The sequence below is a fragment of the Oenanthe melanoleuca genome, chromosome 5, assembly GCF_029582105.1.
Source record: "Oenanthe melanoleuca isolate GR-GAL-2019-014 chromosome 5, OMel1.0, whole genome shotgun sequence".
In the NCBI taxonomy this organism is placed as follows: domain Eukaryota; kingdom Metazoa; phylum Chordata; class Aves; order Passeriformes; family Muscicapidae; genus Oenanthe; species Oenanthe melanoleuca.
Window position 1 is genome coordinate 34,739,960 of NC_079339.1, and position 16,698 is coordinate 34,756,657.

Below are 16,698 nucleotides of genomic sequence, written 5' to 3' on the forward strand. Positions count from 1 at the left end.
AGCTGACTGGCTCACCTAGCTAAGATTCCAGGAGGCAGGATTTCTAAGTGCCATGAATTGTGCTTATGCTGTTGACATTTTTTGCTCTTTGTATTTGCTGCTAGCTAACAGCACTATATATAGAGCATTTAAACTACTGAAGAATTGTTGTCATAAAGCTTATTATTCAAACAGCAACGTTAGAAATTATGAAGTAAAATTCCTATTTACTTATGTATTCAGTCCTGTAGAATGAATGATTTTCCATAACAAATGGAAAGGCAGTTATTGTTCTATTTTATATTTTTGTCTAATATTATATAGTAGTCCATAAATATGATGGGTACATGATGCTTATTTTGTGTTTCTATTAATGTGTAATAAAATCTGTGTTGTATTTTTTATAGCTCAGTTCCAAGAAATAAAAATCCATTCCAGGAGGTAAGTCACGTAGAAATTATTTTTCAGTGTTCATGTGTTAAAAATAAATAAATCCTGAAGTACAGTCATTTTTGATGATTAAGAAAATGAGAGGTCTTATTTGCAAAAAAGCTCTTAGACTAATTATATCTAGTATTAATTATAATTAGCTCTTATTCTGAAGCTTTTCATCTTCATAGGACTGTGTAAGTATTAGCTAATACTGGAGAAAAAAAAATATAGAAAATTTTCCTGAGGGTAATTACAGGGAGTTACTAATATTATAATTGAGTGAACAATTTAAACCTTCCATTTTTAGACCAAGTTTTCAGATTGCTCTCTAGATTTAATCCTTTGTCCAGCCTTAAACAACAGCATTGATGTAAATGACTGTGTTAAAGAATCTCTGCAGTTAAAGGAAAAAAAGCAAAATAATGAATCTTATAATTTCATAAAAATGCCTGTAACATTCACTATTTTTCTATGTAAATATTCTCAAATAGAAAAATTCTTATCTGATCTTACTGCCAAGTTTCATAAGCAAAATATTTGCTTTGGCAATATATTAATGTTTCAGATTTTACATTAAATGTCCTAATTATCCTCAGAAACAAAAGAAATACCATGTGGTATCCTAGACATATATATGGCTACAAATGATTATACCAAAAATGTCAGTAGTAGGATAAAGTCTATATTAAATTCATATAGTATGGTCAAACAATTTTGGAAAATGAATGTTAACAACAATAATACAACTATTAAGTCTCCTTTTTCTAGTCATTAATTGTTCTCTTTTAAACACAGCCCAGAAAATACTGATGGCCTTTACCTGTAATATTATAAATTATTACCAGTAGTAGGTGGGAAGGGAAAAAATGATGAAAAAGTGTATTTCTTTATGATAAAAATGTTTTATTTATGGCCCAAATGAATTATTAAACATCCATGGAGATAGTTTAACTCGTCCTGTGGTCGCTGGAGACATCTCTGGACAAAAAAAGGAACATGTTAAAACTCTGTACGTATTGAGTATGTCTCAATAGAAGAGAGTGACATGTTAAAAGCTCTCAGTTTGCTATCCTGCATCCTACCAAAACTTCAAATATCTTCTTTCAGATAAGAAGCTGTAGTTCTGTATCCAGTTTTTGAAGACTGCAGTGTGATTGTGAGGATTTCTGTTGTAGGGCTAATTATCTGGTATATCACTGCTGAAATTTAAAGAATTTGAATGCATACTCTAATCATGTGTCTGTTACCTTTTAGGCCATAGTGTTTGTAGTTGGAGGAGGCAACTATATTGAATATCAAAATCTTATTGACTACATAAAGGTATGTGTACTTCTGTCAGTTGTAGTCCTTAACTTACTGATAGAAACCAGATGTTTTCTGTAATACTTAGTATTTAGAAAACAAAGTCTATAAAATAAGCCTTAACATCCTTATTCTATACAGAGTCTGGGAAAAAACGGTATGCAAGAAATCAGTAGAAATTGTGGATTACTAATTCAGACCAACAAAGACTTACTGTTTCTGGTATTTTGCTCATGTTGCTCTTCGGAGTTGAGTAAACAAACTGCATTCTCTTTTATTTTGTGTTCATATACACCAACGTGGTTGAAAACTGTCAGCAGATGTAGCAAACTGAATTAACCAGTTTTAGAGTCCTGTTAGTAGTTTTCATGTGCTGGTGTTAAATAATAAAGCAGCTGTAGCATATCATAACTTTGGAAGTAAGGAACTGCTCAGAATTCTCCAGTTTTCATAAATCTTGCAAAAGAAACACCCCAGTGCTTTTTTGTTTGCAATTTTGCAATATGGAGTCAGTTCAAAATCAGACGTGCAGATAACAGCATTTTATTGAATGACAATCTTACTTGAGCATAAAGTAAGTAGGTTGTTTCAGAAACCAACATAATGCAAATACTATTCTATCTGTTAAAGCAAGTATCAGATTGGCTTGCTCATATATCAGATAAGTTTGCTCCTTAGACTACCCAAAGCCACTTTAGCTACTTTATTGATCCAAAAGATGTCCAAGAGGATGAGTTAATTCCTACTAAAAAAAAATCTTCTGAATTCCCTGGTGATTAGTTCACTTCCCTGATTGTAGCTGTAACTGCCTGACTGTATGCTGACAGAGCTGAGGTTTGCTGTGTGTGTGTATATACAGGGCACTTGTGTGATGACAAGTTAAACACTCAGCACTTCATACAAAGTGCCAGGAAGCTGAAGTTTCAGAGGAATAAGAGAACAAACAGGAGGTCATTTTTCAAACAGAAGGAACTGAAAACTATGGAAATGGTAATGTTAGATCTTATGGAGAGTCAGAAGTTGAGCCTACTCTTTCTTCTTCTGGAACCTGTGAACAGAGACTTTTCATCACAGTTGTCACAGCTGAAGGGTGCTGTATGTTTCTCCACTCAGGCTGTGTACTTGAACAGTGGGAGATGACCTCCCAAGAGGGAATACTCCCTCACCTTTCTTCCACTTAGCCCTCTGCTCTTGAAAAAACAAGGTTGGTTAATCAAAACCTTTATTCTCCCTCCCACCACCTGAAAACCTATGTGCCTCTCCCAGGTGACACTTACAGTCTTATCCAACAAAATTTGCTTTTCCATGTGGTAGACTTCCAGCGTCTATTGTTTCCACAGATGTAGCTTATTAATTATTCTCAAATTCAGTCAGTCTTCCTCCAGAATAAAAAAGAGAAAAATCAACAGCTCTGTTCTTGAAAGCAGATACCACAGAGATTTTATTCATGGCTTTATTTTTCTAAGCACTATCCGTTTTGCCAGTTTGCTTCTGAAAGCACAGAGAAAGTATTTTGAAACTTTCTAAAACAGGAAGCAATGTTCATTCAGCTTTGACATTCTGGGAATTTTTTTTAGAAGAATTAAGATAAACCTTCAAATCTAATTATTTGTAGTTCTGTGCTTGAACGGACTATCTCACAATCCCAAAAAGCAAATATTTATACTGTAATTATGGTGGATTGTGCCTTAAAATAAATGTATTGTCCAAGTTCAGTTCAACATACTGAAAATGTGTCATCAGAATTGCAGGTCATAGGGAGCCTCCAAGAGGAGGTTAACATACTGGTGTGTGCACAAGTATTCAGTATATCCTTTAATTTCCCTTTGTAGATGCTTTAAAAAGTACTGCTTGTTAATCTACTTCTCTGAAATAATTTATTTCCTATGGACTTTTCTTTTTTAGGGTAAACAAGGCAAACATGTCCTGTATGGCTGCAGTGAAATTTTTAATGCTACACAGTTTATGAAACAGGTAGATAACTTTGATAACCTCTATTTTATTTATCACTTCTTTATCTGTAAGTTGATTTATATAACTCTCCTTCTCCATGGATTTTTACCAAAAAGCCTCAAGTTAATCTGTGAAAGAATAATGCCCGTTACCTATTTGTATTTGCTTGAAGTGGAGTTGTGAAGTCATTCTTTCTAATTAGCTGTTGAAGGCCTGTTATCAATGTGAGTTCACACAAGTAATGCAGGTAAACAAGTTCATAATAATTGTCTTTACATTAATTCTACTGAAAAAAATTGAGTCAGTTCTTGGGACTTTCACAAACAGCATCTCTTTCCAGGGTTTTCTTGCAACTTTTTCAAGTTACAAGATGTTTAAACCTTTATCCTGGTTTATAAATATCTAGAGACATGTAGATATGAAAGTACTGGCCTAGTGGGAGCATGATGTCCATACCTATACTAAACTCTGTCTTTTAGTGCTGTTAAAAACATCATTACTTTTCTGTGCCACATTCTAATGCAGATAAAAGTTATTTGTGGTAGTCAGCAAATAGCAGCTTTTCAGTAATTGTCACTACCCATGCTTTTTATGTGCTGCTGAGTGTAAGTTGTTATTTAAAACTACGTTTAGAAGAACTAAATTAATTCTTGTTGCACTTCAAGGAGACAAATGGTACTTGCTAGCTTTTAACTCCTCATTCAGCTTAATTAACTTTTTTTTTTATCTTGACTGTGTATACTCTACTTCATGAGATGCGTTCAAGTCTGAAAATTTGAAGCTCAGGTCTTCTCCTCTGAGGTTATGCATTAAATATTCTATCACCAGAAGATGTTTGGTTCTTAGAGACAAAGAAACATATAAGACAGAAATATTTGCTGTATGAACTGGATATTAGTTTGACTGACAGATTAAGATGAGAAATCTAATGTCTTTTCTCTTCATGTTTAGCTGTCACAGCTTGGCCAGAAATAAGACAGAAACACCATTGCCTGGATGGAACGTGACAACAGAGAATTGTTACAACATTCAGATATCTTCATTTCTTTAATTTTGTCCTTATATTAAAACTTAAACCCATTTCATTAATATGATAACTTTTAAAAAAATCTGTAATTAATACGGTGTATATCAGCATTTCAGAAATAAAATTTAAAACCTGCTGTGTTTTTGGTGGAGGTCAGTTTTACTTTTGCTGCATTTTAATTGCAGTACTAGCTATGGTATATGACAGAACTGTGAAAAGTATGGCATTTTCAAGTTCTTATATGTAAGTTTCTGATACTGTAAGCAGGGCAATAGCTCTAAGAAAAGGTCAAGTCTGTCTTTAGAAGTTATGTTCTTCTTGAAAGCCTGAATATCTTTATTTAATAAAATTCAAAAGAGCAGAACTGCCTTTCGGGACCACAGACAAAGAGCCTTAGTGTAAGAGAACTACTTCTAGTTCTTACCCTTTTATTTTACCAAAGTAATTTGATTTGTGCAGTCTTTACATTATGGTCGAAAGATGTACTGGAAGATACCTTCAGTACAAGTTTCTGGTACAGTAATTTATCTTTTCTCTTAAGGTTAAGAGAAAATTGCTTGCCAGCATAGTCAGTTTCAAACTGTAAAGCTGAAATCTTTAATTATTTCTTCTTCACTTTTCATTGTAACTACATTGATTGCTACGTTTGGGAAGAACCCAAGTCACAAAACATCTCTTAACTTGTATAAGCACATATTTAAAGTAGAGTTTTCAACAATTCCATTAGGTAGGGGCAGTTTAATAATTCAAAGAATCCAGTAATGATAATTCTGGAGGATGCAGACAGGAACACAGAGAACATAACAAATTCTTTTTTATAGATAGACATCTCTGCCTCTAAAAACCTCCTCTCTGGAAACAGCTACTGGTGAAGCAATAATACGACTTCAAAACAAGGCATAACACACTCAAAAAGTGAAAACATTTCTTGTGGATTTATTAGCGAACTGAAAATTACTGGCTTACTATAAATTTTTCAGTAGTGCTTTTTTGCACTGTTTTTCAGTGTTGAATGTTAGTTTTGCACTAAACACAATGCCCTTACCCCAATTAGATTGTTTTACAGAACATTTGTACAAGAAATGCAGTTGATCTATTCCTTAAAAGTATGGCAAGAATAAAATGCGTAATCTAGACCATGTTATCACAAGGTAATAATGTTACTTAATTATCTAAGTGTTGTAATCTACTCCACAATACTGCTATAAATTTCTAATTTTGCCATGTCAATAAATGTATTTACTATGGTGTTCATTGTAGTTGTTGCATGTGAGCACTGTCCCAGATTTCAATAAGCAAAGCGCTGTCAAATGCAGTTCGTTATTCTAATTCCCTGTATATATACATATATATGTTATATTTGTTAGCAAAAACAAGGCCAAAGTTTGTCAGGAAAAGAAAATTACATTTAAACTGTTTATTGCTTCTTGTGGGAGTTCATTCCAGGCTCTTAAAATAATCCCTCCTCAACTGTGCTTCCTGTACAAAGAGTTTTAACCTTGCGGCTGACAACCAGCTTATGAAAAATCTGCCACTTGGTTTTTGTCCAGATCTTGGCACTGCTCACTTGAACAAGAAGCACTCCTAAATCCCAGCTCACAGAATTTGCTTTTGCAGTAAACTGTGTAAAGATAGAAGAATTTACTTTGGTTGCTACATTCAAAAATCTATTTTCCATCTTTACAGTGCCTCTGGCGACTGGTTTCTTTCATGCCCAGCTTTATAACAGGTCTGCTGTTTGAGCAGGCACTGGTCAGTTTGGGGTTCAGCTTTTAAAAAAAGAAATTAATAAGTACAATTTTTGTACTTCAAATATTCTTCTCTTTCATCTCCAAAACAGCTTTCTGGTTTAGTTGTTAGAGAAGTCCTGAAGATTTCTGTTACCTTTAAGTTATGCATGTACTGCTCTGTCCCTGTAACAGTGTGCATACCTCGTGCTTCTTCCTTGCCAATGTAACCTGAATGATGGCGTGCAAGTTTTTGTTACATGGCCCTTTTTCCCAAGTACCTCTGGATTTAGGAATGTGGAAGATTGTACAAGAAGTCTCTGGTTAATCTAGAGGCAAACAATGTTAAGCTCACTCTTTGGTAAGCTTTTTCAATTTATGGCTGTCCCAATGCCCTTTGTTTCCTCAAAGGTCCCTCAAAGACCTGTGCTTAAAGGAGCCTGACTTAATGAGTCTTTTAAGTAAAATTGCAGCTTTCATGTTGCTAATAGATATTTTAGGTGGCTGCATGGAAGACCATTGATGTGTGGAACTTTTCTAGCCCCTTCTCTGTGATTAAAGCTCTGACAGGGACAGCTGGTCAGGCAGCATCGACAGCAGTGCCAGCTTCTGGCACAGCAGCTTCAGCTTCCATATCTCAGGACAGGTAATTTTTCATTGGTGTCTACCTTCCCATTTAGGTAAGTAAAGACAGCACAATGAGGAGTGTCAAGTGCTTTACCTGTTCTCAGGAAGGAAATTAGCAAATTAGTGGTCTGGTCTTCAGCTGTGGAAAATTGACAGTCAATCTTTCAGGAGTATGGACAAATCTTAAAAATAATTGCAGATACTTCGAATACATGCATATTTTGAAATTGTAGCCCTTTGCTTGCTTTCCTGTTTTAATTTGAAGGTTTTAGAATATTTAGGTGGATATTTTGTGACTTAATGGTGAATTTAGTGAAAATTCTGTTTTTTCAGAGTTAGACACCCCAAAAAAGTAACAATAAAAAAATTAAACTATCAGAATAAAGGAAAGACACTTCTGGAGACCAGCACTTCATTTAAATGGCCTTATGATGCAAATCAGAAATCTTTCTTTGGCTAGAAGTAAATTTTGCTGTTGATTGATGGTGTTTACATCAGTTTGAATGGAATGTAAAAATAGCAGGTTTTCCCAAAACCCATAGGTTTTACAGAGAACAGGAACACTGCTATCAGTCACAGTTCCAGAGCCAACACAGCTGTGCATGCACGGCTCCAGGAATAAAGGGCAGCATTTCTCTTTGTGATATACTCCAAAATAGAAGTGCTTAATGATTAGTTTAGTGTGCTGGCTAGAGCAGTCCTGTGAGGTTTAGGAGGTGAAAGGTTTATAAGCGGGTACATGGGAACTTACTTCAAAACTACCACAGCTGCATTCTTGAGACATGAAATAAAAGGTATTGGACTGGAGGAACATCATATCCCTTATTTACTGACAGTGGAGACACCCATTCCCTCTCTTTGTTTGGATCATTTATTAGTTGTGACTCGTTGCTGACAGATGGCTCTGGCTCAGGGGAAGCCAAGCCTGGCTAGTGTTATAGTGGTACAGAAAAGTTAGCCACAGTGTCAGTGAATTCTGTGTAGCTTCAGAGATCAGAGAAGATGTTAGTATTTCTTCCTGTGAATCAGTAGATTAATTGACCCACTTGTGTTTTATTTGGAAGTGGCTTAGTAACCCTATTCTGAGCAGCGCTTGCAATTGTTTTCAGCAACCTTCAGATGTATTCTGCTCCTTAATATGGTCACATGTCACTGCAACATGTACTATCTTCAGCAACATACAAAAATCTGCATATTGAATCCACCAATTCATCTTTTTTCTTCCTACAATTATAAATCATTCAGTAGTTCAACTGCCACTAGAATTTTAAATTCTAATTATAAACTTTGTATCTTTATCTGCTCATGTCTTTCCCCTTATGTAAACCAAGCAAGACTAAATTTTATGTTCTTTAAATGTTATATTGTTCCAACTTCTTCTCATAATTGCATAGGTTGACTTGCTAGATTTGGTAATGGAAGAGTGATCTTTATTCTGTGAAACCAGATTCATATGCTCAAAAGCCTCAGAACTATCCATTCCAGGTCCTATTTCAATCTCCCCATCTCATGTGTTCGTTCCTGGCAATACAAAAGGGGTAGATCAAAGGAATACTACTTTTACAGAAAATTGATTTTAGCACCTCAGCATAGGCAGGTAATATAACTCATTCACTGCTCTGAATTCTTACTTGTATTATGCAGGTAGCATGAAAATCAATGGATGGAAATTACAGGATGAAAATGAAGTCCCAGAAGGAGTATGTAGCTTTCCTTAACAGTTGGTGTGGATTCTTTCAGTAATTTCTGATAGGAATATAGCTCTCCATAGTGTTTCCTACAGCTAAAACCATTCCCCCACCTTTTTCCCCAAATAGCTTTTTATCTTCTCTCTACCTATAGACTTTCCAAGGCTTTCAAATCATACTAAAGATACAGTTTTAATAAGTAATAGGATTGTTCCTCTTTCATTTTGGAAGGTAAAATTACACAGGTCAGGTCAAATAATTTTTTGTCTGTTTGACTTAATTGAGCTGTTTAATCTACTCCCTGAAATGACATAGGACCATTTGTACATTCAGCTACAGTCACAAAGCTTCCTTGGTTCTTCCTGCATCTCTAAACCAGGGGAATAATGGCAACACCTTGTATAAGTTGCCAAATGACAATGGGAGCTCTGTTCTGAAATGTTTATTACATTCAAACTGATATATGTTCTCAAAAGACTTTTTAAACCATAAATCAACACATAAATATTTTATGTGTTTCAAGTGCAAATATCTATGTACACTTTTTCTATACCACAACATCATATGAAACAGACTGAATAAATTTTCTTCCATCTACAAATCCCTTGGGATCAGTGTCTTCCTAATTGGTTTGTTCATTCTTTTATGCAGTGTGTTCTTTGTGTCCATAACAAAGAGTCTCAGATCAGTTCACAAAACAAAAAAAAAAAAAAAAAAAAGAGGGAGAGATGGCAGATTATGACACAAAATGTTTCACAGGCAAGCACTTTTTTCATGTAGAGCCTGTGTAATAGTAAAGCTCATTGTATTGCCAGTTTTGCTAGCACTGAAATAAACTCTCTCTTTTTATATGTCAAAGAAGTGAAACACAGCTGGTGCAATTTTTTCTGCAGATTCTCTTACCTGTATGTTCCAGTCATCTCAGAGGATGTCTTCTGCTTCATTTTCCTGGGATTGTTGACAGTTGAACTGCTGAACTGCTGGGATGTGAATTTGCCCTTGAACTGGAACATGAGTCCATTCCATAGATAACTAATCACCATGGGCCCCATTCAGATAGTTTGAATTGGTAACTGAGGATATTTTTTGTCTTCCCAGGGAGGAAAGCTTTGGCTAGCCAGTCCTTCCCTCACTGTAACCATGCTTTGAAAGCAAACAATGTGAAGATAAACATAAGGTAACTATATAAATCTACCTTCTGTGGGTTTTATACCTCTGTCAGGCTGGAAATCACCTTTATTGTACAAGAGATAAGTCATAGTTTGAAGGAGAATAGGGAGCAAAAACCCTCAGGTCATGCTGTAAGACTGTTCTTACAGCAAAATTGTACAAGTCTTCAATGACCACATCACCAGCTTTCTGATGATTCTGCAGGTCACATCTTCTCCCCAGGGAAGGTGTCTGTTTGCCAACCTTGCCTTGCACAGGACAAGGAACAGCACTGTTGTTAGCAGCCCAGAGTGCCATACACTCTCCTTACCAGAAAAGTTGAATTTGTGCCTGCTCAGGGCTCAGTGTGAAAACAGGTGAACCTAAAAGAGGTCAGTCTTCTGCAGAGCCAGTTTAATGGGGGTTTTTATTAGTTAAAATTAATTTTCTGTCTTTTTCTTATCTCTCCCTTCTTAATTCACTGCAATGTTAGTGATCAAAAGAACAGTCCCTATACTGTAGGATAGGATCTTGGTTGGTCAAACAGTCAGTGAAAAGTTCATGAAATTTGATGTTTTGTAATTGTGGCAGTCAAATCATGAACAGCAAATCAAAGAGTGATATTTTCCAAATGGCATTTCCTCCTTTAGGTGTCATTAGTAATTTGTTCTGCTGCTTGTCCTGGCTGGCCTCCCTGTGTGCCATCTCTCTCTGGTCTCTGCTTCAAGTGCCAAGCTCACCTGTATCCCAGCCAGGCTCCAGTGTCCCAGCAGAGACAAGGATTTAGCCTCAAAATACTTGTAGTGATACCTCAGAGAAAACAACTAGTTCCCTTCCCAAACCCACAGAAATATTTGTACAGCTAAAGTTCCTGAAGCAAAAACACATCACATTTAGAAGAATCTTTTGGCACAACATGACCTTGCTTTCTGTTACCTATTTCTAATAAACACGCATTTTGGGAACAAAAACAGTGCTAGGAAAATAAGTGCAACTCTGGCTACAGAAAAGATGAGATCTGGACTACATCCTTTGGAAAAGTAAGATATTAAGGACAAATGTCTTTGCAATTTAGTTAATATGCCATATTTTGAAGCTGTTCATGTATATATATTTAGTTTTTCTACAGTGGCAATAAAAAAATCTACAGGACCTTTAAGTGTATTCACTGAAAGGCAATTTTCTTTGTCCAATGTGATAAGGATTGGTAACTAAAGTGGTTTTAGCCTGTCTTATAGAAGGAAAATGGAGAATGAGTCCATTCCCAAGGCATCAAGGTGTGCATATGACACAGGCAGCAGTGTGTGAAGGGGGAAGGATCAAAAAAAGACTCCAGCACAAGTCCAAGGGAGAGATTCTCCCCTGAAATGAAAGTAAAGGAGAGAAAGTAATCCTACTAGTCAGCAAACCTACAGAGACACTACACAGGCTCCCATGCCCTGCCCACAGCAGCCATGAGTAGGGGACCAAGAAATAACAGTGGGCTCCATCCCAGGGGTGGTCCCAGGATAGAGATCATCTCTCTCCTTCACAGGAGGATGGCCAGGGGAAAAGCAAAGCACTAAGTCATGAACATCAAGTGCCCATGTATGGTTGGTGACATCAGTCACCAAACAGAGCCAGGAGGGTAAACTCAGCATGGAAAATGACACCCTGCTGAGACCAGGTCCAGGCTGGCATTCTTCACTAGAAGAATCAGTTATCAAGGAACTAGTGAATAAATTCACATATTTTGGTACAGTACCGAATACCAGGAAAAGACAAATGCTGCCTATATGTAGAGTATTTGTTCTATAAGCACAAAGAAAATGCAGCACAAGTGACTATAGGTACCTCTGAAATTTCACACATTGCTTGGTGCCACAGCTCCAGTTCCATCCTATAAAACTTTGTGGGTGTGCAAAATTAAGGTGGAGATGAAAAACATTAAGTTGATCCTACAGCTGTTTTATTGGAAAGCCCAGACTGAAAAAGAAACAAAATCTCAGCCACGTCCACATATCACAAAAACGTTGGATATAAACTAAAGGCATCTTTTGCTACAAATACCACTACAGCTATTTTGAAAGAAAGCACACAAAAACTTCAGTTTATGCCAGCAGACCACCTTGCAATGTGCACCATCAGGTTCACAAGTCTTTTGAAGGGACTGGTTTCCTACAAGGATACACAACTCTGTGAGGATCAAATTCTTGTGAAATAATGAAAGACCAACAGGCAAGGAATATTTAACTGCAGCATCTTATGCTGTTCTGTGTGTTCTTTTGTTTAAACCCAAATTCATCACAACTCATAAGAAACATCAATACTTTATGTACTATGATTGCAGACCTGCAATATATTTACACACACACATTTCATTATTAAATACAAAATATGGTGTTAAGAATCTTAATATTTTCCATATCACAGTTATAATTAGATTAATGTGTTGTATTCCTTATGAAGTGCTTCTATTTCATTACATGTTTGAGAGATCCCCACATATAAATTTAAGGAGTCAGTAGTCAGTTGTTTTAAAACAGGAAGAATTGACATGGTAATGTGAATTAAAATAAAATTATTACTCATCAGATTACATGAAGTTATTTTGCTTGCTATTTACTTTAAACCTGACTGGTAGGTCGGTTTTATGGACTATACTTTAAATGGAATGCAATTAACTTGAAATAGATTTTTAAAATATTATTTTAATAAAAGTGTTTTTCATAACTCAATGTTCCTATTTTCCTTTTCCCACTGCAATCAAAATGTAACTGTCTGAAAGTTCATCTGGCAGCGGAAATGTTTCCAGTTTCCCTACAGATAGTCACTTCTCAGGGGCTGGCTCATAGCAGATGCTTTTGTAGCCAGTCTTTTAAAATTTGCCATTTCAGAGGCAAGCACTTTTGATCAAAGGATGAATAAAAAAGATTACCTCCAAAGGGTCCTCTCAGGTTGTGAGCTCTCTGAATCCCAAACCTACCTAGAGTTTCTATTTTCATCTTCTAAATTTCTAGACCTGTAGACCTAAAAGCAACTACAAATCTTCCTGGTAGATTAAGCATATTTCATCTTGTTTCACACACTACCTTTGAGGAAAGAGAGAAGGGGAATCATGGATGGCAGCCAATGCTTCCAATTGATCTTGACTTCTCCCCATAGGACAGTGTTGTCCCTTGGACCACAAAAGAGGTTATGTTTGTAGGAAAAATGCAGATTACTTGTTTTGAGAGCTGTGGATGCAGAATAGAACCCAGAGAGCAGCAGACATTTCGTGTTATGGTGCAAAGAGCAAAGGGAAAATGCACCACAGCCACCCGTGTGAACACTGCCCTTTTCTAGGCATTGGGACAACGGGGGAATGGGAATGAAGGAGAGAGCACGGTGGGAAAGAAACATCCAAGAGGAGTAAACAACCACTATTTGAGCTACAATAGCTCTTAACTGGAAACTCTAAAAGGAAAGATGCAAAAGAAAGAACTGGCACGCACGCATACAGAATTATCCTTGTAGAAGGAAAGTTTTTCCTACTTCAAGAGAAAAGGGCCCTATTTTACTGAAATGAAATACTGGCTACTTAATAGGACTTAGCAAAAAAAGAAAAAAGGATCTGAGAACAATGTATCTATTATAGCCTTGTTTTCCAGCAGATGTTTTGAGGTGACACAGAGCAGTTTAGTGGCTGGGTGTTCTGTTTTAAAGACCATGCTGTGAGTCGTTCCGGAACGGAGCTATTTTGGCTATACAGGGCTCTTAAATTACCATTTTGAAAGTGTGCTTAAGCGAGCAAGCTATGTGGAGCTAAAGACTTTTGTTTGAAGAATTTTAATTGAGGGACAGGAGGCCAAGAAAGGTACCTCCAAAAGAAAAATGGGTTTTACCAAATCAGAGTGCATGAAAAATACTAATCTTATCTGTTTTTCAACACATCACTCTGCAGCCTTGGTACAATAGCATATTTTACTTGAATTCAAAACTACCACTTCCAGCACGTAGAAAAAGAGCTTTTGCCTTGCAAAAATATTTTTGCAACAATCAGGTGTCTGAATGCACTTCCCAAAGAATGAGCACATGAAGAGAATAATGATGCTATAAACTATGTTTGACCTTTAAACAGCTCTCATTTTGAAACAGGCCTTCACTGAAGCAATGACACTATTCACAATGAAAAAAATTAAGCAGGGTTGCTCAGCATGAACTTATCTTCCAGGAGTTTGAATAAATGAACTGCTATATAAGTAGAAAGAAATTTGAGAAATTCCCCCATCTCATTAGTTCTTCCTACGTGACAGAGACTGGGAGTGGTTGCAGGGCCAGTCTGCACAGTGCTCATCCTGTGGGCAGTCAGTGTCCAAGTCATACCTAGAGCTTCTGCAGGTTTGTGGGCAGCAAAGCATTTTATTTGGCTTTTCAGAACCCACCATAAATGGATTGCTGACAAGCCTCTTGACTGGCAACTTTCACATCAATCTGATTGAACTGTTTTCAGAGCTGTTCTTGCCCATCACTGCCCGAAAAATCCTTGCCCAAAAAACTGTCTTAATGCTGTTCTACCATCAATGCTTTTACAGAAAAAGATTAAAATAACATAAGTTCAAATCTCTCTCCAACACCAGCAAAATATTAATTTAAAATTAAGATACATGTTTATGAAAAAAATTTATTATGGCCAGCAGTGTTTACTGTTGTATTATTACTTCTGTCTACAGCAACCTCTTGGAAAAGAGCACTTTCTTTTAGAGATTAAACAGACAAAGCTGTTTAATGTTCAAGCAGTGCCCTTATGAAAAGACACCTGTCCAGGAGCTGTAGAGCACTTGGAAACAAATTATTTGGCATTTCTACAGAGCTTCCAGAATTTCTAAACAGTGCCACAGAACCGAGAGTCTGATTACTGTTCTCTCCATGGCTTCTTTCATGAGCTTCTCAGAGCTTTTCACGTATGTGGAAACTGTTCTATCAACAAAGTCATTTTAACCACAACTGCTTAACCATTATCAGTGAAAAGAGAGTCTACTCAACACTACTAACAGCTGCCAAAGCTAACAGATTGGGCCAATGTACTCATCTGGAAGTCCTGCATTGAGCTATTTTGGAGATAAAATGAGCCAAAACAGAAAGTGTTCAAGCAGTGAGTTAATCTTATTTTTCTGAAGTAGGAAAATTTCCCAAATGCCATTTCTAATTTATCTCAATATTCACAAAATAAAATGACCCTTAGTGAAAGTTTAGAGATGTACCAGATTATTTTGGTAACAGTGAAGTCAGTGAATTTGACAAGTTAAAAGATATTTTTAAACATGGAAGTAAAGTCAGTCCCTTAAAAGTTAACATGGAATAAAAACAAAAGGAAATTTGTTTGAAACACTATCCACAGAAATTTTGCAAACCTACTACCCCAAACCACAGGAGAGAGAAAAGAAGATGAATTTCTTAGCAGGTAAGCAAGTAGAAATATTACAAGAATCAGGCACTCTCTCCCTCTAAGTAGCCAAGACCTCGAGTTTACCAAAACTTCAGGCTGGGAAAAGGGGAGAAATTAAAGGACCTTAAGTTTCAGCAGAGGAAATTGATCTCTTCTCTTCCAGAGGCCTTTGGCTTCTGACTTTTTTGCCCCCCTGCCCTCCCCTTCACTTCATGGCAAGGAAGATTAAGCCCAAAGTATAGAACAAATAATCACAGAGGTGACAAAAAGGGAAAGGTAAAAGGCAGGCAGAACAAATCTGAGAAGATTAGCTCAGATAGCTCCTTATACAGAGAAAAAAATATTTGGGCACAAAGAAAAAAAGGAATTGTTTAACTAATGGGCATCAGGAAAGATCTCCATAACACCTGACAAAGAGGTTTAAAATTTAAATCGTGCTTAAAATAAAGCAAAGGATTTTTGGGGACTCAGTCTAGGAAAAATCCTAGTTACTAGATTTATGCAAGCCAGGTAACATTCCTAAATCTCATTTGAAAATATCAAGTAGTATTTATTGCAGTAAAGGAAGGAATCTTGCTCAGCATTTGCTGGAGGACTAGTTATTATTGAGACTGTCAGATGAGAAATATTCTTTAAAACTTGCTTGAAAATGGTCAAATGTATTAATAACCTAATAATACTAACTTTGGATCAATGTATTAAAAAATTAAACCAGTCACTGCAAAATAAGACAGAAATCAAATAAATAAATAACTCAGTGAAATAAGGATAGAAGGCTACCTAAAATTTCTCAGAAAGATGATAATACATTTTTGGTATTCCCAGCTTCAAGGTCACTTTGAGAGAAAATACTCTCGTCTTATGTTTTAACACTGTCATCCCAACAACATCCTAAAAATGTTGTATTTTCTGCTGAGGCTCAGTTAGCAAAACAGTGGTAGTGAATTTTTAATAACATTCACAGTGAACTTTGCAGCCACTGTCGGCGAAGCTACTTGACATTATGAGAGATATTAAAGCCAGACTGTTTTTAAAAACCACCTTTATTTACACAAATTTATTGTCTTTGATCCTTAATTTCTTTCATGAGCTAGCAATGAGGTTGATAAACATACTGGGGAAGATACAAGAGGAAGGGGATTTACATGACAACTCTTCCAGTGCTGTCAGAGTGTAGTATTAATACATATTAATACACTGGAAAATCCAATGTTTCCACACTGCTTCCATTTCCAGACAAGCCCTATTGCTGATGTTACTCAACACACCCTGCAAAACACTATCTTTTTTCCTCAAGTTTGTTTGCAGTTTTTCTTGTCTGATTTAACAGCAAAACCATTGATCACATGCACATCAAGGCATTGCAAAGGATCTGTCCTTTGCTGCATTCCACATTGATTCCTCTTC

The 16,698-nt window shown here is 36.3% G+C and overlaps 1 protein-coding gene and 1 long non-coding RNA gene across 3 annotated transcripts in view; one reads left to right on the plus strand and one right to left on the minus strand.

The window, feature by feature from the left end:
* SCFD1 (sec1 family domain containing 1) overlaps nucleotides 1–4,829 on the plus strand; it is a 45,636-nt gene extending 40,807 nt beyond the window's left edge. Inside the window, exons 22-25 of the mRNA XM_056493944.1 lie at nucleotides 387–420; nucleotides 1,666–1,731; nucleotides 3,619–3,687; nucleotides 4,618–4,829. Coding sequence (XP_056349919.1) covers nucleotides 387–420; nucleotides 1,666–1,731; nucleotides 3,619–3,687; nucleotides 4,618–4,641 — 193 coding nt within the window. The 3' untranslated portion in view covers nucleotides 4,642–4,829. The remainder of the gene's footprint in view (nucleotides 1–386; nucleotides 421–1,665; nucleotides 1,732–3,618; nucleotides 3,688–4,617) is intronic.
* Nucleotides 1–16,698, minus strand: part of LOC130254429 (uncharacterized) — a 38,534-nt gene that overhangs the window by 6,549 nt on the left and 15,287 nt on the right. The gene's annotated exons all lie outside the window — the stretch shown is intronic.